The 22605-nt window shown below is 43.1% G+C and overlaps 1 protein-coding gene across 2 annotated transcripts in view; it reads right to left on the minus strand.

The window, feature by feature from the left end:
• LOC129836281 (heat shock 70 kDa protein 12A-like) overlaps positions 1-17242 on the minus strand; it is a 49271-nt gene extending 32029 nt beyond the window's left edge. Inside the window, exon 1 of one of the 2 annotated variants that reach the window (XM_055902227.1) lies at positions 16712-17242. In XM_055902227.1, coding sequence (XP_055758202.1) covers positions 16712-16802 — 91 coding nt within the window. In that variant the 5' untranslated portion in view covers positions 16803-17242. The remainder of the gene's footprint in view (positions 1-16711) is intronic. The other variant, XM_055902226.1, reaches the window with a different exon arrangement.
• Positions 17243-22605: the final 5363 nt, after the last annotated feature.

Raw genomic sequence — 22605 nt, forward strand, 5'->3', positions numbered from 1 at the left:
TCACTGGAGCAATAAACCACATTTTCAAAACATTACTTACATTTAGCGCAAAAATAAACACCAAATTGTAGTTAAGTAACAACTATTGAGCAAGTGCATGTTAATACTATACCACAGTCCACACCGAGGCTAATTTAAAACTATATACAAGTGAGATTCTTTTCTCTTTGCATGTCTGATTAGATCTACTTGAAATCCGTTGCACAAGTTCCAGAGTAGATCTCATGGTTGGCCTCATAGGCACTCAGACGTATTACTTCATCCTTAAATGACTACATTGATAGGACAGGTGCATGTGCATTGTGCATGTAATCAATTCAATACATAGTTGTATGTATGTTATAGTGGCATGTATAGAATCTGTAAACATCAGAGAATGTGTTGATGCTGACAGACAGGATCAACAGAGGTTCTCCGGAAAGTGAACACTGATTGGGCCAGCACGAACGAAGCAGAGCAGACACAATTTATGCCGCAATCAACAACACCTACAAAGGCAAAGAGATGCCCCATTACATTCACTGTCACAAAGATTCAGTGCCACACAAAACATCCCTTTCAAAGGGCTACATTCATGTAGATGAAGGGAAAATGAGACTGGGCGGCTCTCCTTTTGAGAGAATGTCCCACTTCTTCCCCCATCATGCCATGTGGCAGCTAGTACAGCAAGCAGTCAGAGGGAAATTGGGAGAAAGAGAACGAGAGAGGGAGAAAGAGAGAGAGAGAGAGAGAGAGAGAGAGAGAGAGAGAAAGAGAGAGAGGCCTCTTTCATCCTCCCTCCCTCTTTTCCAACTGCATCCAGCTGGCCAAGTGCCCAGGCACACAGTGCAGGGCAACAGCCTGACAACAGCTGTGGCCAACTGAGTTTCTAGCACCCTTCATAGTCTGCACACACACACTTGCATGCATATACACACACTTATGTCTAACTGATTCCAGACCTGCTTTTCAGGTGCCCTACTACAACTGCTTCTGTATAAGGCCTGATTTTCAAAAATAAACACAACTGTATGGATAGCGGTGGAAGGTAATTCGGCATGATGTTTCAGAGAAGATTTAGCCTATTTAGTGAGAAATGCAACTGGCTTCAAAATAATAATAATGACGTCATCATTTACACACTAAGTGGGTAAAAGTGGGTAAATGTACATAATTTGTCAATACAAATGCAATTCCAGTGTGATGTATATTAGGAAAATGTACATATTCTCCCTCCATGTCCTTCTACTGTATGTGTATTTATTATGGACCTCCATTAGTTCCTGCCAAGACAGCAGCTACTCTTCCTGGTGTCCAGCAACATACAAACAGTTATATACCATTTTAAAAACATTACAATACATTTCACAGCAGATTTCACAATACATTAAGTGTGTACCCTCAGGTCACTACTCAACACAAAATCCATGTGTATGTGTGTGTATAGTGCGTATGTTATCATATGTGTGTGTATGTGTGTGTATAGTGCGTATGTTATCATATGTGTGTGTATGTGTGTGTATAGTGCGTATGTTATCATATGTGTGTGTATGTGTGTGTATAGTGCGTATGTTATCATATGTGTGTGTGTGTATAGTGCGTATGTTATCATATGTGTGTGTATGTGTGTGTATAGTGCGTATGTTATCATATGTGTGTGTATGTGTGTGTCTGTGCCGGTGTGTCTCTTCACAGTCTCATTAACTTGCTAAATTTCCACATTATTCATTACAAGATTTAATTGAGGTTCAGGGTTTAGTGAATGATTTGCCCCAAATACAATGTTTTTAGTTTTTGAAATATTTAGGACTAACTTATGTAAATCAAATCAAATTGTATTAGTCACATGCGCCGAATACAACAAGTGTAGACCTTACAGTGAAATGATTACTTACGGCCCCCTAAAAAAATACGGATAACAATAAGAGATAAAAGTAACAAGTAATTAAATAGCAGCAGGAAAAAATAACAATATATACAGGGGGGTGCCGGTACAGAGTCAATGTGCAGGGGCAACGGTTAGTTGAGGTAGTATGTACATGTAGGTAGAATAATTAAAGTGACTATGCAGAGATGACAACAGAGAGTGGCAGTAGTGTGGAGGGGGAGGGGGGCAATACAAATAGTCTGGGTAGCCATTCGACTAGATGTTGCAAAAAGTGCTGAGGAAGGTGCTGGTTCTAAACCTGCCTTGGACTCAGAAATCAATCTATAGATCCGTGTCTAGTGCAAACGATATCCCAGCAGTGGAGAATGTGCAGATCAGACAGAAATACACCACCTCCGCTGCACTGAGTGAAGCATGAACTGATTACCATAGAACACAACTAGGTTTAACTTGATCAGCATATCCTCACCTACTATAGATAGTGCTGTAGACATGCATAGCTCAACCTTTCCCCTATATTATCTGCAGATAATATAGGTCATAGGTTGTACTGGCATTTGTTAAGTAATGTAAACTCTATGGTATAAAGCTTAAAAAAGGGTTCTTCGGCTGTCCCCATAGAAGAACCCTTTTTGGTTCCAGGTAGAACCTTTTTTGTGGAAAGTGTTCTACATGGAACCCAAAAGTATTCTACCTGGAACCAAAAATTGTTATTCAAAGGGTTCTCTTGTGGGGACAGCTGAAGAACCATTTTAGGTTCTAGATAGTGACTAGTATTCTAAGAGTGTATGAGAGGAGTGAAAAACTAGGGAATATAACTGATGAGAAATTGAGGGGCTTCCAACCATGACTTCTATTGCATGTTTTCAATTATCAAGGTACAATGCAGACACTATATGGTTTCTCTGAGGAAGGATGAATGCCCTCTTGTGAGTGTGAGAGTCCTTCTGTGCTGGTGTCAGGTATCCTCCAAACAGAGCAGAGGAGACATGGAGGTAGGGATATCTGCTCAACTGTTGTATAATAAACATGTCCCGCTAGCGTCTCCCAGCCGGATCGTTTAGAGAGAAAAGGCCTCGTTCCAGATCAGTCTGGAGGTAAATCAGTGTGACATTTTGACAGCAGCGCAACATCTGCCTGAGGAGTTTCAAAGTACACAGCTCAGTGGCTATATACCTTGTGCTGTTGACTGGCCAACCGAGCAGGGGAGCGGCTGGGAAACCCAGATAGTATGCCAGTACAACCTATGACCTATGAATGACAAGATGGTGGGTACAGGGAAGCAAAAATAAACATAAACAGATTTGTCAATTTGTCAAGGCTGGCTCAATGTATATGCACTTTTTGTCATTTTGATAAGTACATTGTCTCTTAAATTTGCCCAAATATACTTGATTTATGTGGGACAGTCTACTGCACCCCATAACACCCTATAACAGGGGTCGGCAAACCCCAAAGTTTTTAGTAAAAATAAATAAAGAAGTTTAATTTAGGAAAATGAATCGGTTCACAAGTATTCCCACGAATAAAAAAAGAGACGTGATTTTGTCTCAACGTAATCAAGGTATTCAATTATTGTTATTTTTTGGGGCTTAGTTGTGGTCAATTTGCAGTGTTCAAAATCATTATTATTATTAATGTTCCAGGCCCCCGACCATCCGCTTCGACAACAATCGGCCTGCGGCTGAATCTAGCCGCCTACCCCTGCCCTATAGCTTCCCTCGGTTCTATTTCTAGTCCACTATTCCCAACTATGTGAGTACATGTAGCTGTTCAAAATAACATGCAATGTTCAACATCACACATTCTGATAGATAACTGAGCTCAAACATGAGAATAGTGTCAAGGTCCATAGTGCCTGGTCTTACTACCACAACAACGATATGGAACAATGGTGAATGGCATTTGAAAGAAAGAAAGAGTGAGCCTTGTTTCCTACAAGGGCAGAGCATTTCGGTCATCCTAAGGAAATTCTGAAAAACCTCTCCAAACAATATACTTTCTCCTTCTTCTTCTTCTCTCTCTCTCTACGCTGGAGACCCTTATAACAACAAAGCCAAGGCAAAATTCAATTTGACACAAAACAGATTCAAATAGCTGCCCATTATGTACATATTGCAGACACGTCAACACTGCACGTTCAAAAGCATCCTCTATCAAAAACATCAATTTGGCAAGCTCATGCTCAAGATATCAAACTTTACGTAATCATGACCCATCAGTGCTTTCATGCTTTCGTCAATTTCAGTGTCAAACTAAACAGCCAATGTGTTTTCGGATCCCCTCCCATGATTTTCTTGGCCCCAGATGCTCCGAAGGCAGAACTAAAGCTGAATAATTTAACACAGTAGAATATTCTAAGCTTCATTTTTACCAGAGCCTATAATTCATTGTGGTTACACATAGCGATGGTGCATTGAGTTAAATCTGGCTGAGAATCTGCCCAGGTGTTTATTACAGTATTTCCACCAAGACACCATATTCAACTGCTGTATGTTTTTAGGTTGTCCTGCATTTTTGGTGCTTTTGTTGTTTGAAGTAAGGTAGCGAAGAGCAACACCTTTATAAAGGTTCTGATGTAAATCTCTTAAAGGTCCCAAACACTATGAAAGGTAGATGCAGACATTGCCCTGATCTGTTTCACCTGTCCTTGTGATTGTCTCCACCCGCCTCCAGGTGTCGCTTATTTTCCCCGGGGTATTTATCCCTGTGTTTCCTGTCTCTCTGTGCCAGTTCGTCTTGAATGTTTCAAGTCAACCAGCATGTTTTTCCCGTGCTCCTGCCTTTTCTATTCTCTTTTGCTAGTCCTCCCGGTTTTGACCCTTGCCTGTTCTGGACTCTGTACCCGTCTGCCTGACCATTCTGCCTGCCTTGACCTCGAGCCTGTCTGCCACTCTATACCTCCTGGACTCTGATCTGGTTTTGACCTTTTGCCTGTCCATGACCATTCTCTTGCCTACCCTTGGGATACTAATAAATATCAAAGACTCAAACCATCTGCCTCCCGTGTCTGCATCTGGGTCTCGCCTTGTGCCCTTATAGCTATGGGATGTATACAACTGAGTATACCAAACATTAGGAACACCTTCCTGATATTGAGTTGCACCCCCCTTTTGCCCTCAGAATAGCCTAATTTTGTTGGGGAATAGACTCTACAAGGTGTCGAAAGGGTTCCACAAGGATTCTGGCCTATGTTGACTCCAATGCTTCCCACAATTGTGTCAAGTTGGATGGATGTCCTTTGAGTGGTGGACCATTCTAGATACACGCGGGAAACTGTTCAGCATGAAAAACCCAGCAGCGTTGCAGTTCTTCACACAAACCAGTGCACCTGGCACCTACTACCATACCCCGTTCAAAGGCACTTCAATCTTTTGTCTTGCCCGTTCAATCTCTGAATGGTACACATACACAATCCATGTGTCAATTGTCTCAAGGCTCAAAAATCCTTCTTTAACCAATGTCCTCCCCTTCATCTACACTGATTGAAGTGGATTTAACACGTGACCTCAATAAGGGATCATAGCCTTCAACTGGATTCACCTGGTCAGTCTATGTCATGGAGCAGGTGTTGTTAATGTTTTGTATACTTAGCGTACATTGCTGTGGGATGTGGAAGAGCTTGTATCTGACAGCATTGGGATGGGAGTGAGAGATGTGACAAAACCAAGACCAAGAGAATACACAAATACAGTCAGTGTTTATATACTTGGGATTCCATTGAAACATATGAAACCAATTACCGCTTCATTGGACATCAAACAGGTGTGTGCTTCAGTAGGCTTTGGTTTCTAACATTGAACTGGTTAGAGTACAAAGACTATAGCCTTCTGTGGAGTAAATTGAGTTTGATGGAGGAGAGCGACAAAGACATACAGAAAAAAGTTTACAGTAATTTCATGAAGGGCCTCTTGGGTAATCGAAAAGATGTCATACTGCTGATGTTTAACGGCTGTTTAAGTCTTACTCTACAATCCAATGTCTTGTGAAAAGCGGCTCCCTCATACTTCTCAACAGAATGGGTGCCTCCTCTTGAGGGTAAACACAGCCAATATCTTAGTCATGACATAATGCTGATCATAGGACTCCTGGTACATTGCCAGTTTATTTGCATCGCAATTCACATTTTCAACCTTGATTTTGGTAAAGAGAAATATCACATGCTGAGAGGGTGAATTCTCTCAAAGTACATGTTCCATGATAAAATACTAGAGCTTATCAGAGATATTGGTCAACTATCCAATTGGGTGGCACTTTACATGAATTTGCTCTCATACCTGTGTAGTAACACTGTAATTACACTAGTATGCTCCTTATTCCACTTGTCTGAGCAATTTCTCGTGTAAAACGTAGCAACCATGTTATTACTGTAGTAATTACAGCATTATTACACTGGTATGAGACCAACTTAATGTAATGTGTTATCCAAAAGGGTCACATATAGAATAGCTATTCAACATATCTATTTCCATGCAACAAAAATGTGATCATAATGTCACCCATTGTCACCTAGTCACGACATTAATTAACGTTTCGATAGAGAGGACACACCTGTTGTCACGATCGTCGTTGGGAGAAAGAGAGGAGGACCAAGATGCAGCGTGGTAAGTATTCATTTTAATCGAATACTTGAACAAAACAAAAACAAAAAACCAACAAACAAACGACAACGAAACAGTCCCGTAACGTGAACACAGAAACACAGTAACAGGAACAATCACCCACAACCCCACAATACAAAACAGGATACCTAAATATGGTTCCCAATCAGAGACAACGACTAACACCTGCCTCTGATTGAGAACCATATCAGGCCAACACATATAATGCCCACTCAGATCACACCCTGACCAAACAAAACATAGAAACATACAAAGCAAACTATGGTCAGGGCGTGACACCTGTGTTGTGGTGGCCTCTCTGGTGTGTGTCTCGTCTAGGAGTGGCGATTGGATTTTTCTGACCGTAAGGGCTCGCCACAGTGATTTCACAGCTCTGTTTGCGTCGGTGTTCCAAAAATTCAGCCGTACAAAAGTAGGTAGAACTACGTAGAGCTACGCAAAGGAAGCTCCATCGGATCTGTTGCGTAGACTGTGTGGAGCCCTTTAGGGCCTCTGAGAGACAACTTCCTGCCTGGCCCTGGCTCATCAGGTTCAGCCCCCCTACCACTTTGTCTCAAGAACTCCCAGTTATTGGGTTGACCTCAAACAGAAATGCTAATGGCTAAGGCCTTAAATCACCTCTGACTGCAGCCTTACCCCCTCCCCTGGTCTGAACTCCTTTCCCAGCCACCAACCCCTAACGCCCCATCCATTTCACAAATAGATGCCAACGATGGCTGCAAGTGAGGCAATTTGCTTCAATACATTTAAGTAAATTAAAAGGGCAATTGTATACTAGAGCTCAAGCGTCTCGTACAGAGGCTGTACATGTTTAATATAACAACCGCTTTATCACTGTGGTAGATGAACTTCTGATGTGACACTACTGGTGTTGTGCTGTAAGAATGCCCCGCTTACTTCAGCAAGAAGCCAATAATGTGTTGGTTGCTATGGGAACCTACGGGAACCTTGTGTGTTATGTGTGAGTGAGTGCAATGACATGACAGCACACCTGTGGTGCAATTTGTCTGCTCATGGTGTGCTGCTCATGACTGCTCATGGTGTGCTGAGTCACATTGAGGTATTGTAATAGATTGTAAAGTCACTGTCCACCTATTCGTTAGCCAGCTGGTTTATGAGCTGGATGACATTGTAGTGAGCCATACATCACTATCTTATGGTAAAAGGTCTCCTTAACGCAAGGCATTTCAATGTCACCTCTGAACTGTCGTCTGACCTGACCTCATCACATTTACACTCTTCTGTTCATTGATACTCAAAATAGGTTCCTTGCATGCATGGTATGTGCAATGCTGACCCTATTCTTTGAAAACACTCTACAACTGTTCCATCCTCTCATTGATGATTGCTGTGGAGGAATCACACATTGGTTGGCTGGAGCCATGTGTGGGAGCGTACATAAGTAGAACAGCTGGACAGAACACACAGAAAATAGCCCAGTGATGAGTTCCACTTTGTGCAGCTCAGCAGACCAGAGGAAAACTGGGCTTAGCAACAGGGCTAAAAGTTGTCTATCAAAGTGAATCTGAATTCCTAGGTCATAGTATACTCAATCTAGAGAATCCACCCACAGCAAAACACTTGGTCTGATTGAAGAGCTTTCAGATGGAAACGAACTAGCTTGTGATGAATTACTTTTATATGTCACATTCTGTTTTAATGCCTTGTTGCATCAAGCTGTCGCCAATGCTATCTACAAAGGCAATACAGGATTCATCTGTGTTTTTGGAATCTGCAATCATATTAATATCACAAACTAAATAAATCTCTTGAGTATGACTCCCCCACCCTCTCTGAGCTCTCCCCCTCTCTCTGCTTTAAATGTGTAGAACATGTGTGGCTGTCCCTCAGGGAACACAAAGCTCTCCATTAGTGCAGTCATTGGGTGTTCCCACTTGGCTAAAGCCAATTAAAAATATTTGAAAAATGTGTTTTGATTTTGCTCATTAAATGTGCATTGCAAGTTATGATAGTGACGTCGGGAATAAGAAGTAATGATAGTCATTGCAGTTTTGGGTGTGTCTACTAGCTCAATCAGAGGGTTTTTTACATGCTATATGTCATCTCTGGGATTTGTATCAGCACACTAATAGGTACTTGAGGCATTGAGCGGTGCTAATAATCAGCTCTCATGATGAGATGGTCCCTGTAGCTAAGGTAACCAGCTGAGTGCAAAATCAATTCATGTCAATTTGTTACCTTCACACATTATACTGCACACAATTAAAATAACCTAATAAACTCAGCAAAAAAATAAACGTCCTCTCACTGTCAACTGCGTTTATTTTCAGCAACTTAACATGTGTAAATATTTGTATGAACATAACAAGATTTAACAATTGAGACATAAACTGAACAAGTTCCAAACATGTGACTAACAGAAATTGAATAATGTGTCCCTGAACAAAGGGGGGTCAAAATCAAAAGTAACAGTCAGTATCTGGTGTAGCCACCAGCTGCATTAAGTACTGCAGTGCATCTCCTCATGGACTGCACCAGATTTGCCTGTTCTTGCTGTGAGATGTTACCCCACTCTTCCAACAAGGCACCTGCAAGTTCCAGGACATTTCTGGAGCGAATGGCCTTAGCCCTCACCCTCCGATCCAACAGGTTCCAGACGTGCACAATGGGATTGAGATCCGGGCTCTTCGCTAGCCATGGCAGAACACTGACATTCCTGTCTTGCAAGAAATCACACACAGAATGAGCAGTATGGCTGGTGGCATTGTCATGCTGGAGGGTCATGTCAGGATGAGCCTGCAGGAAGGGTACCACATGAGGGAGGAGGATGTCTTCCCTGTAATGTACAGCGTTGAGATTGCCTGCAATGACAAGCTCAGTCCGATGATGTGTTGACACACTGCCCCAGACCATGACGGACCCTCCACCTCCAAATCGATCCCGCTCCAGAGTACAGGCCTCGGTGTAACGCTCATTCCTTCGACAATAAACGCTAATCTGACCATCACCCCTGGTGAGACAAAACCGGAACTCGTCAGTGAAGAGCACTTTTTGCCAGTCCTGTCTGGTCCAGCGACGGTGGGTTTGTGCCCATAGGCGACGTTGTTGCCGGTGATGTCTGGTGAGGACCTGCCTTACAACAGGCCTACAAGCCCTCAGTCTAGCCTCTCTCAGCCTATTGCGGACAGTGTGAGCACTGATGGAGGGATTGCGCGTTCCTGGCGTAACTCGGGTAGTTGTTGTTGCCATCCTGTACCTGTCCCGCAGGTGTGATGTTCGGATGTACCGATCCTGTGCAGGTGTTGTTACACGTGGTCTGCCACTGCGAGGACGATCAGCTGTCCACACAATTTATTGCCCTGTCCACACTTGCAGTCCTCATGCCTCCTTGCAGCATGCCTAAGGCACGTTCACGCAGATGAGCAGGGACCCTGGGCATCTTTCTTTTGGTGTTTTTCAGAGTCCGTAGAAAGGCCTCTTTAGTGTCCTAAGTTTTCATAACTGTGACCTTAATTGCCTACTGTCTGTAAGCTGTTAGTGTCTTAACGACCATTCCACAGGTGCATGTTCATTAATTGTTTATGGCTCATTGAACAAGCATGGGAAACTGTGTTTAAACCCTTTACAATAAAGATCTGTGAAGTTATTTGGATTTTTACAAATTATCTTTGAAAGACAGGGTCCTGAAAAGGGGACATTTAGTTTATTAGTCAAACACTGCATATCAATAATCTTAAAAAGACAACATTACTCCTCTGACTGTGACCCTGAATAGTATGGGGACTCCATTGTCCCGTTCTTCTGCGAAGCTCAAATGTACATACTGATCGATTCCACAGTGACTGTGACCTCTATATCAGTTATTCTTAAGGTAGCTATCCCCCTTTCCCATTCCCAAATATGATTGGTGTGTGCTGTACAGACTGAGCAGCCGACCATGCTGGGCCAGGGGCCACCCATACTCTCCCTCATATTCCTCTTCTTCAGGGGGAGTCTGGATAAACCAGGGTAGACAGAGCAGACATGGAGGGAGAGATCAGGCCACGTCCCACTGCGTCTGCCTCATCCCAAAAATGCAGCTGAGCTCACGAAAGTAAGTGCCGTTAGTGCACATCCCCACCCACCATTTCACAAAGTCACGAGTGCCTGGCAGGAGAGCTTAGGATTGGCAGCACTGCTCAAATAGTGCAGTGCCTTGTACACACAAAATGCAGTCTGTTCAAAACTTTTGAAACACCTTGTCACAACTTATTAAATGATTCTCAATCAAATACTTGCATGTATGTTGATATTGAGTTTCATTCCAAAACTCTAAATATCCATTTTCAGAAATGTTGGTAAATTAGCTTTTATTCTTTAAAGAAATGATGAGAGATTGGTGCTTTTACTATCGAATCATGGCATGGCATTGTTCAATGACACATGTATTTGTTTAAAATCTATCACTTAATGGTTTCATTTCCAAGAGACAAACAGCCTGATCATGCTATTTTTGCTAAATGCTATACAGTGCATTGGGAAAGTATTCAGACCCCTTCCCTTTTTCCACATTGTGTTACTGAACAGCCTTGTTCTAAAATGTATGAAATAAATGTTATTTCTCATCAATCTACACACAATAACCCATAATGACAAAGCAAAAACTGGTTTTTAAAAATGTTTGCAAATAAACAGAAATAACTTATTTACATAGGTATTCAGACCCTTTGCTATGAGACTCGAAATTGAGCTCAGGTGCATCCTGTTTCCATTGATCATCCTTGAGATGTTTCCACAACTGATTGGAGTCCACCTGTGGAAATTCAATTGATTGGACATGATTTGGAAAGGCACACACCTGTCTATATAAAGGTCCCACAGTTAACAGTGCATGTCAGAGTAAAAACCAAGCCATGAAGTCAAAGGAATTGTCCGTAGAGCTCAGAGACAGGATTGTGTCAAAGTACAGATCTGGCGAAGGGTACCAAAAAACTTCTGCAGCATTGAAGGTCCCCAACAACACAGTGGCCTCCATCATTCTTAAATGGAAGAAGTTTGGAACCACCAAGACTCTTCCTAGAGCTGGTCACCCGGCCAAACTGAGCAATCGGGGGAGAAGGGCCTTGGTCAGGGAGGTGACCAGGAACCCGATGGTCCCTCTGACAGAGCTCCAGAGTTCCTCTGTGGAGATAGGGGAACCTTCAAGAAGGAAAACCATCTCTGCAGCACTCTACCAATCCATCCTTTATTGTAGAATGGCCTGACCAAAGCCACTCATCAGTAAAAGGCACATGACAGCCCGCTTGCTGTTTGACAAAAGGCACCTAAAGGACTCTAAGACCATGACAAACAAAATTCTCTGGTCTGATGAAACCAAGATTGAACTCTTTGGCCTGAATGCCAAGTGTCACATCTGGAGGAAACCTGGCCCATACCTATGCTGAAGCATGGTGGTTGCAGCATCATGCTGTGGGGATGTTTTTCAGCGGCAGTGACTGGCAGATTGGTCAGGATCGATGGAAAGATGAACGGAGCAAAGTACAGAGAGATCCTTGATAAAAACCTGCTCCAGAGAGCTCAGGACCTCAAACTGTGGTGAAGGTTCATCTTCCAACAGGAAAACAACCCTAAGCACACAGCCAAGACATCGCAGGAATGGCTTCGGGACAAGTCGTTGAATGTCCTTGAGTGATCCAGCCAGAGTCTGGACTTGAACCCGATCGAACATCTCTGGAGAGCCCTGAAAATAGCTGTGCAACAACGCTCCCCATCCAACCTGACAAAGCTTGAGAGGATCTGCAGAGAAGAATGTGAGAAACTTCCCTAATACAGGTGTGCCAAGCTTGTAGCGTCATACCCAAGAAGACTCAAGGCTGTAATCGCTGCCAACGGTGCTTCAACAAAGTACTGAGTAAAGGGTCTGAATACTTATCTAAAATGTGATATTTCTATTAAGAAAATATATATACTTTTTTTATAAAGAAATGTACAAATGATACATTTATGACATCAATATACACTGCTCAAAAAAATAAAGGGAACACTAAAATAACACATCCTAGATCTGAATGAATGAACTATTCTTATTAAATACTTCTTTCTTTACATAGTTGAATGTGCTGACAACAAAATCACACAAAAACTATCAATGGAAATCAAATTTATCAACCCATGGAGGTCTGGATTTGGAGTCACACTCAAAATTAAATTGGAAAACCACACTACAGACTGATCCAACTTTGATGTAATGTCCATAAAACAAGTCAAAATGAGGCTCAGTAGTGTGTGTGGCCTCCAAGTGCCTGTATGACCTCCCTACAATGTCTGGGCATGCTCCTGATGAGGTGGCGGATGGTCTCCTGAGGGATCTCCTCCCAGACCTGGACTAAAGCATCCGCCAACTCCTGGACAGTCTGTGGTGCAACGTGGCGTTGGTGGATGGAGCGAGACATGATGTCCCAGATGTGCTCAATTGAATTCAGGTCTGGGGAACGGGCGGGCCAGTCCATAGCATCAATGCCTTCCTCTTGCAGGAACTGCTGACACACTCCAGCAACATGAGGTCTAGCATTGTCTTGCATTAGGGCCAACCGCACCAGCATATGGTCTCACAAGGGGTCTGAGGATCTCATCTCGGTACCTAATGGCAGTCAGGCTACCTCTGGCGAGCACATGGAGGGCTGTGCGGCCCCCCAAAGAAATGCCACCCCACACCATGACTGACCCACCTCCAAACCGGTAATGCTGGAGGATGTTGCAGGCAGCAGAACGTTCTCCACGGTGTCTCCAGACTCTGTCATGTCTGTCACATGTGCTCAGTGTGAACCTGCTTTCAAATTTCCAATCTGGCCCTCAAACCATCATGGTCACCTAATAATCCCCAGTTTACAATTGGCTCATTCATCCCCCTCCTCTCCCCTGTAACTATTCCCCAGGTCGTTGCTGCAAATGAGAACGTGTTCTCAGTCAACTTACCTGGTAAAATAACGGTAAAATAAAAAAAATAATAAAAATCTGTGAAGAGCACAGGGCGCCAGTGGCGAATTTGCCAATCTTGGTGTTCTCTGGCAAATGCCAAACGTACGTCCTGCACGGTGTTGGGCTGTAAGCACAACCCCCACCTGTGGACGTCGGGCCCTCATACCACCCTCATGGAGTCTGTTTCTGACCGTTTGAGCAGACATGCACATTTGTGGCCTGCTGGAGGTCATTTTGCAGGGCTCTGGCAGTGCTCCTCCTTGCACAAAGGCGGAGGTAGCGGTCCTGCTGCTGGGTTGTTGCCCTCCTACGGCCTCTTCCACGTCTCCTGATGTACTGGCCTGTCTCCTGGTAGCGCCTCCATGCTCTGGACACTACGCTGACAGACACAGCAAACCTTCTTGCCACAGCTCGCATTGATGTGCCATCCTGGATGAGCTGCACTACCTGAGCCACTTGTGTGGGTTGTAGACTCCGCCTCAAGCTACCACTAGAGTGAAAGCACCACCAGCATTCAAAAGTGACCAAAACATCAGCCAGGAAGCATAGGAACTGAGAAGTGGTCTGTGGTCACCACCTGCAGAACCACTCCTTTATTGGGGGTGTCTTGCTAATTGCCTATAATTTCCACCTGTTGTCTATTCCATTTGCACAACAGCATGTGAAATGTATTGTCAATCAGTGTTGCTTCCTAAGTGGACAGTTTAATTTCACAGAAGTGTGATTGACTTGGAGTTACATTGTGTTGTTTAAGTGTTCCCTTTATTTTTTTGAGCAGTGTATATATTTTTTATGATTCAATACAGTAATATGAGATCTGTATGTAAAACATTTACATTTTACATTTTAGTAATTTAGCAGATGCTCTTATCTAGAGCAACTTACAATGTGGATTCATCTTAAGATTGCTAGGTGAGACAAGCACATATCACAGTCAAATATACATGATACCAACATTCCATTCCAACTAAACAATGGATGTATAGCGTTTAAAAATATATATATATATATTTTCATACACATCTAAAATCTATGAATAAAAAAATCTGAGAACAGTAATATTTTACACACACATGAAGGTAAACATTTTTTTTTAAAGAAAAAACACAAATGTGAAAAATTGGTATATGCCTATTTTTTATAAATATAAACTCTTCATAAATTATCTGGATCAACAATGAAGACCATAAAAATAATACATGGGTAGGCCTAATTCATAACACTGTGGAATAAAACTATCGCTAAAACTTTCTCTCTAACCAGCTCTGAACACAAGAAATGTATGTTAATATTATTACTGTATAATTTCACCCTGATGATGTCAAAAGAACTAACAAGCTGCATTCATCTTCATTGTATGACATCAGTCCCCCAGGAAAGGGCTCAATCGGTGAACGAGCCTCTGTGTGCGCGCATCCTGGCTGCCCACAAAATGAACAAAGGTCTCTTTATCAGCAACTTCAATGTGTCACCGTGGGAATGTGAAAAACAAGCATGGATCTGGATTTGATCCGAAAGCCAAAGGTTTTTCTGATGGCTGCTCAACTACAAAAGTTTCTTTATTTTACTAAGCAAGTCAGTAAAGAACAAATTCTTATTTTCAATGACAGCCTAGGAACAGTAGTGTAGCATCCATGACAGCCTAGGAACCTGCCTTGTTCAGGAGCAGAACAACAGATTTTAACCTTGTCAGCTCAGGGATTCGATCTAGCAACCTTTCAGTTACTAGTCCAATGCTCTAACCACTAGGCTAACTGCCACCCCAGAGTAGGCTACATGTTTTGTGGAACATATGAGCAAACAAAGTTAAGCCATTCGATAAACTTTCACAACACCCAACCCCAAAGGTAGGACAGGCAAATGGTCAAGCCTCAAGTTCATTGTGAAAACACCATAATTAACATATTAACAACTGGGTGTCAACAAATAACAAGCATGCGCAACATCCTGTGATGAAGTGTGATAATCAGGACATGACAAACCCCTCTGTTCACTTTGACTTCTCAATGAGCAATCACAATCACAAGAAGGACAACAGACTTTCACTTTTGGATTTCAAGCACATCCAGCCAAAAAGTATATAGGGCCTACTGTACACAATTATTCTCCCCTCCAATTTTACATCATATAGGAGTGGTGTCAGATGATTTAGCCTACTTGCTGCATTCAAAACAACTGTGAACTCGGAAATCAGAGATTTCCAACTCCAGTGCGTTCATGACAACTTGGAATTCGGAAAAACGGTATCCGACTGGAAAAACTCGTTTTGAACAGTCATCAAACTCGGAATTCCATGTCCTAAACTCGAGCATCTTTCTAGAGCTCTGTCTTTCCGACCTGAAGATCACTGACGTCATGATTTGACCTCGTTTTCTTCCCGAGTTCCCAGTTGTCTTGAAAGCACCATTTGTCCTGCAGAGGAACCGATATGACATAAAAGTAAATAGTCCTAGTCCTAAATGACATGTTAGACATGAAAACCTCGAAGAAAACGTTCAATAAGTAAAACAACATGAAAACTTGAGCACTGGTTGAGATTGAAGACAATTGAAATGCAGTAATTTATCCACCCATTACGCAGATAGTGTCCATAATAGAGGAACCAACCATTCCTATCGCTGCATTTATCAGCGCACTCAGACTATATAGCGATTACTTCTAATCAGACGTTTTAACCACATTGCTGCGAATGCGACACCTGGGGTGGTGGTGGGGCACGCAGACTTTTGCTGCATTGTGTCAAGCCTCCGGTGGGATTGACCATGTGACCAAACTCTGCTCAGTTATGGAGGACCAAACTATAGGCTACTGGGCGGGTATTTATAGTTTTTCTGCCCAAAGGGCGTTAGTATGTGTGCCCATTTTCTGGGACTACAGGAGAAATGTTCTGCAGAGTAATATTATGATTCTAATAATTAAATGTATTGCTGTCGAGGTGGGTTCTCAGAGGTAGGCTGTTTCCTTCACGTTGCGGCAAAGCTCTCTTGAAGCTGCATGAACACGACTATAGCCTATATCCTATGCTTTCCGAGAATATTCATTATAAACCTTTGTATAAATTGCAATTTCTCATAAATATAACAAGAGCGAATACCTCTATACCACCACCATCACGTAACCCGGACGACTATTGCACAAATCAAACGTGAAAACGGAAAAGGAGTCTCCTGGCAAGGTCTCAAATAGGCTCCGAATGTGCACTGAATGAGCGCACCTATAGAGTGTAGCCTTGATGCTGCATAATAGCGTGAGGCCTCTGAAGAATACTTCAGGATCACAAGAGGGTTAGAAAGAAGCATTTTACCTGCTATTATGTTGTCTGTTGCCGATTCTTTCTCAGTCATCATGACCAGCTGTTTTATCGTTCCTTGAGTCTCCCCTAAACAGTTACGCATGCAGTTTGTCCTTGTTTACTTGCCAGTCTGAATCATTTGATTGATGAAAAAAAGCTAAATTATCTCACTCGGATTATCCCCCTTAAACCTGCTTTCTTTCTCTTCAGTTCTTTTAACTAGAAAATAGGACTTGCTATGGATGGCGCGCTAAAAAGCCCATTTAAAGGATGCACAGCGGGGTTTGACCCATTCAGCTGAAAGATTGTCGTCGAGTTTGGCCGATCTACACCTCCAAAGAAATGAGGTCTGCTACCCAGGCTGCTACTCTCCGATCGTTAGGTAGCCCTCTGTCCCGCCCCTCCCGTCAGCTCGCACGGCTGTTCTGGCAAGGAATGGCTCCCAATAATCCAGAGCTAAAAGTCGACAGTAGGGGCTGCAAGGATGCAGCACTAGCTAGCCTATACCGCATCATCTATATTTCTGCTGTCCTGCAGTTGCACATTTTCATTAGTCATCTCCTCATTATGCAAATAAGAACCCCTCCCAAATCTATGAAATGGTTTTCAGGTTAGCCTACCTCTCATGTTTTTCTTTTTGCCTACAACATCAATAAACTTGTACTGCATCTTTCATCTTTTTCAAGCTTGGTAAAATGCAATATGCTTGTGGGTTTGTAGTAGGCTACATTCATGAGGACCCTTGATGACAAACACTTTGAGTTCAATACAAAATTAGATGGTCAAGGCTGGACTCTTTAGAAAAAATTTTTGGGAGCAATTATGTATGTACAAAAAACATGTAGAGTACCAGTCAAACGTTTGGACACACCTACTCATTCCAGGGTTTTTCTTTATTTGAGCTATTTTCTACATTGTGGAATAAGAGTGAAGACATCAAAACTATGAAATAACACATATGGAATCATGTAGTAAGCAAAAAAGTGTTAAACAAATCTAAATATATTTTAGATTTTAGATTCTTCTTCAAAGTAGCCACCCTTTGCCTTGATGACAGCTTTGCACACTCTTGATGTTATCTCAACCTACTTCACCTGGAATGCTTTTCCAACAGTCTTGATGGAGTTCCCAAATGCGGAGCACTTGTTGCCTCCTTTTCCTTCACTCTGCGGTCCAACTCATCCCAAACCATCTCAATTGGGTTGAGCTCTGGTAATTGTGGAAGCCAGGTCATCTGATGCAGCACTCCATCACTCTCCTTCTTGGTCAAATAGCCCTTACACAGCCTGGAGGTGTGTTTTGGTCATTGTCCTGTTGAAAAACAAATGATAGTCCCACTAAGCGCAAACCAGATGAGATGGCGTATCGCTGCAGAATGCTATCGTAGCCATGCTGGTTAAATGTGCCTTGAATTCTAAATAAATCACAGACAGTGTCACCAGCAAAGCAGCCCCACACCATCACACCTGCTTCTCCATGCTTTACGGTGGGAACCACACATGCGGAGATCATCCGTTCACCTACTCTGCGTCTCACAAAGTCAAGGCGGTTGGAACCCAAAATCTCAAATTTGGACGTATCCGACCAAAGGACAGATTTCCACAGGTCTAATGTCCATTGCTCGTGTTTCCTGGCCCAAGTTAGTATCTTCTTTTTATTGGTGTCCTTTAGTAGTGTTTTCTTTGCAGCAATTCGACCATGAAGGCCTGATTCACGCAGTCTCCTCTGAACAGTTGATGTTGAGATGTGTCTGTTACTTGAAGCATTAATTTGGGCTGAAATCTGAGGTGCAGTTAACTCTAACGACCTTATCCTCTGCAGCAGAGGTAACTCTAGGTCTTTCTTTCCTGTGGCGGTCCTCATGGGAGCCAGTTTCATCATAGCGCTTGATGTCTTTTGCGACTGCACTATGGACTTGGTCTTTTACCAAATAGAGCTTTCTTCTGTATAGCACAACCGAATGGCTCAAATGCATTAAGAGGGAAAGAAATGTCACAAAATTACTTTTAACAAGGCACAACTGTTAATTGAAAGGCTTTCCAGGGGACTACCTCACGCAGGTTGAGAGAATGCCAAGAGTGTGCAAAGCTGTCATCAAGGCAAAGGGTGGCTACTTTGAAGAATCTCAAATATGAAATATATTTTAATTTGTTAAAAATACATGATTCCATGTGTTATTTCACAGTTTTGATGTCTTCACTATTATTCTACAATGTAGAAAATAGTAAAATAAAGAAAACCCTTGAATGAGTAGGTGTGTCCAAATGTTTGAAAGATACTTTATATACAAAAGTATGTGGACACCCCTTCAAATTAGTAGTTGCTGACAGCTGTATAAGCATATACCCATGCAATCTCCATAGACAAACATTTGCAGTAGAATGGCCTTTGCTGAAGAGCTCAGTGACTTTCAACATGTCACCATCATAAATCAAATCAAATGTATTTATAAAGCCCTTCTTACATCAGCTGATATATCAAAGTGCTGTACAGAAACCCAGCCTAAAACACCAAATAGCAAGCAATGCAGGCTTAGAAGCACGGTGGCTAGGAAAAACTCCCTAGAAAGGCCAAAACCTAGGAAGAAACCTAGAGAGGAACCAGGCTATGAGGGGTGGCCAGTCCTCTTCTGGCTGTGCCAGGTGGAGAAAACAGAACATGGCCAAGATGTTCAAATGTTCATAAATGTATATTTTCTGGGTCAAGGTTTCGCTTTTTCAAGAGAGGCTTTATTACTGCCACTTTTAGTGAGTTTGGTACACATCCGGTGGATAGAGAGCCGTTTATTATGTTCAACATAGGAGGGCCAAGCACAGGAAGCAGCTCTTTCAGTAGTTTAGTTGGAATAGGGTCCAGTATGCAGCTTGACGTTTTAGAGGCCATGATTATTTTCATCATTGTGTCAAGAGATATAGTACTAAAACACTTGAGTGTCTCCCTTGATCCTAGGTCCTGGCAGAGTTGTGCAGACTCAGGACAACTGAGCTTTGGAGGAATACGCAGATTTAAAGAGGAGTCCAGAATTAGCTTTCCAATGATCATGATCTTTTCCTCAAAGTTCATGAATTTATTACTGCTGAAGTGAAAGCCATCCTCTCTTGGGGAATTCTGCTTTTTAGTTAGATTTGCGACAGTATCAAAAATACATTTCGGATTGTTCTTATTTTCCTCAATTAAGTTGGAAAACTAGGATGATCGAGCTGCAGTGAGGGCTCTTCTATACTGCACGGTACTGTCTTTCCAAGCTAGTCGGTAGACTTCCAGTTTGGTGTGGCGCCATTTCCTTTCCAATTTTCTGGAAGCTTGCTTCAGAGCTCAGGTATTTTCTGTATACCAGGGAGCTAGTTTCTTATGACAAATGTTTTTAGTTTTTAGGGGTGCAACTGCATCTAGGGTATTGCGCAAGGTTAAATTGAGTTCCTCAGTTAGGTGGTTAACTGATTTTTGTCCTCTGACGTCCTTGGGTAGGCAGAGGGAGTCTGGAAGGGCATCAAGGAATCTTTGAGTTGTCTGAGAATTTATAGCACGACTTTTGATGCTCCTTGGTTGGGGTCTGAGCAGATTAGTTATTGCGATTGTAAACGTAATAAAATGGTGGTCCAATAGTCCAGGATTATGAGGAAAAACATTAAGATCCACAACATTTATTCCATGGGACAAAACTAGGTCCAGAGTATGACTGTGACAGTGAGTAGGTCCAGAGACATGTTGGACAAAACAATAGGAAAGGTAATATATATATATATATATATATATATATATATATATGTATAATCTTTAGATTTTTTTTTTGATTTGGGGGGGTACTTTTAACTTTTTGATTTGGGGGGGTACTTTTAACTTTTTGATTTGGGGGGTACTTTTAACTTAGCAAAATCCTTGTTCCGATCTCCTAACCCACAATATGTAAATGTACTGCTGTCTACGTCAGTTGCTGATGGTTTATGTTTAGACCGGCATTGCTTAGCAATATAATCTTGCAATGCTATATCTTGCTTATCTCAGGGATTGACCCAAGATGACACTTAAGTGCGCAATATGTTTAAGTTGCAACTTATTCTGTTTAGGTTTATTAGATGCTAATTGAATAGTTTATTCACGGGAGCCTCCTCAGTTCATATGTTAGTAGAAGTTATAGGATAGTGAGAGGTGAACGTATAGTTGGGATTTTATTTTTGTTTTACCTCTTGTTCGAGGTCGCGCCGTGCATTTTTGGCATCGGCCAGACAACGTGTGTATTGTTTTTTTTGGTTTTTTTTTAAATTCTCTCCTATTTGTGTATTACATTTACATTTACATTTAAGTCATTTAGCAGACGCTCTTATCCAGAGCGACTTACAAATTGGTGCATTCACCTTATGATATCCAGTGGAACAACCACTTTACAATAGTGCATCTAACTCTTTTAAGGGGGGGGGGGGGGTTAGAAGGATTACTTTATCCTATCCTAGGTATTCCTTAAAGAGGTGGGGTTTCAGGTGTCTCCGGAAGGTGGTGATTGACTTCGCTGACCTGGCGTCGTGAGGGAGTTTGTTCCACCATTGGGGTGCCAGAGCAGCGAACAGTTTTGACTGGGCTGAGCGGGAACTGTACTTCCTCAGAGGTAGGGAGGCGAGCAGGCCAGAGGTGGATGAACGCAGTGCCCTTGTTTGGGTGTAGGGCCTGATCAGAGCCTGAAGGTACGGAGGTGCCGTTCCCCTCACAGCTCCGTAGGCAAGCACCATGGTCTTGTAGCGGATGCGAGCTTCAACTGGAAGCCAGTGGAGAGAGCGGAGGAGCGGGGTGACGTGAGAGAACTTGGGAAAGTTGAACACCAGACGGGCTGCGGCGTTCTGGATGAGTTGTAGGGGTTTAATGGCACAGGCAGGGAGCCCAGCCAACAGCGAGTTGCAGTAATCCAGACGGGAGATGACAAGTGCCTGGATTAGGACCTGCGCCGCTTCCTGCGTGAGGCAGGGTCGTACTCTGCGAATGTTGTAAAGCATGAACCTACAGGAACGGGTCACCGCCTTGATGTTAGTTGAGAACGACAGGGTGTTGTCCAGGATCACGCCAAGGTTCTTAGCACTCTGGGAGGAGGACACAATGGAGTTGTCAACCGTGATGGCGAGATCATGGAACGGGCAGTCCTTCCCCGGGAGGAAGAGCAGCTCCGTCTTGCCGAGGTTCAGCTTGAGGTGGTGATCCGTCATCCACACTGATATGTCTGCCAGACATGCAGAGATGCGATTCACCACCTGGTTATCAGAGGGGGGAAAGGAGAAGATTAATTGTGTGTCGTCTGCATAGCAATGATAGGAGAGACCATGTGAGGATATGACAGAGCCAAGTGACTTGGTGTATAGCGAGAATAGGAGAGGGCCTAGAACAGAGCCCTGGGGGACACCAGTGGTGAGAGCACGTGGTGCGGAGACAGATTCTCGCCACGCCACCTGGTAGGAGCGACCTGTCAGGTAGGACGCAATCCAAGCGTGGGCCGCGCCGGAGATGCCCAGCTCGGAGAGGGTGGAGAGGAGGATCTGATGGTTCACAGTATCAAAGGCAGCCGATAGGTCTAGAAGGATGAGAGCAGAGGAGAGAGAGTTAGCTTTAGCAGTGCGGAGCGCCTCCGTGACACAGAGAAGAGCAGTCTCAGTTGAATGACTAGTCTTGAAACCTGACTGATTTGGATCAAGAAGGTCATTCTGAGAGAGATAGCAGGAGAGCTGGCCAAGGACGGCACGTTCAAGAGTTTTGGAGAGTGTATGCCTGTTAAAGGTGGGTTGAGTGGGGGGTAAATGTTGGGGGACAGGGTGGAGAGTTAAGGAGCTTGCCGGGGTGGGAGGGGTTGGTTGGATACTGCTCGGGTGTAGGTGCTACATATGCTGATCGTGATGGTTTGGTGCGATTTCTTACCTTTTTATTGA

This window comes from Salvelinus fontinalis, chromosome 37 (assembly GCF_029448725.1).
Source record: "Salvelinus fontinalis isolate EN_2023a chromosome 37, ASM2944872v1, whole genome shotgun sequence".
Taxonomy (NCBI): domain Eukaryota; kingdom Metazoa; phylum Chordata; class Actinopteri; order Salmoniformes; family Salmonidae; genus Salvelinus; species Salvelinus fontinalis.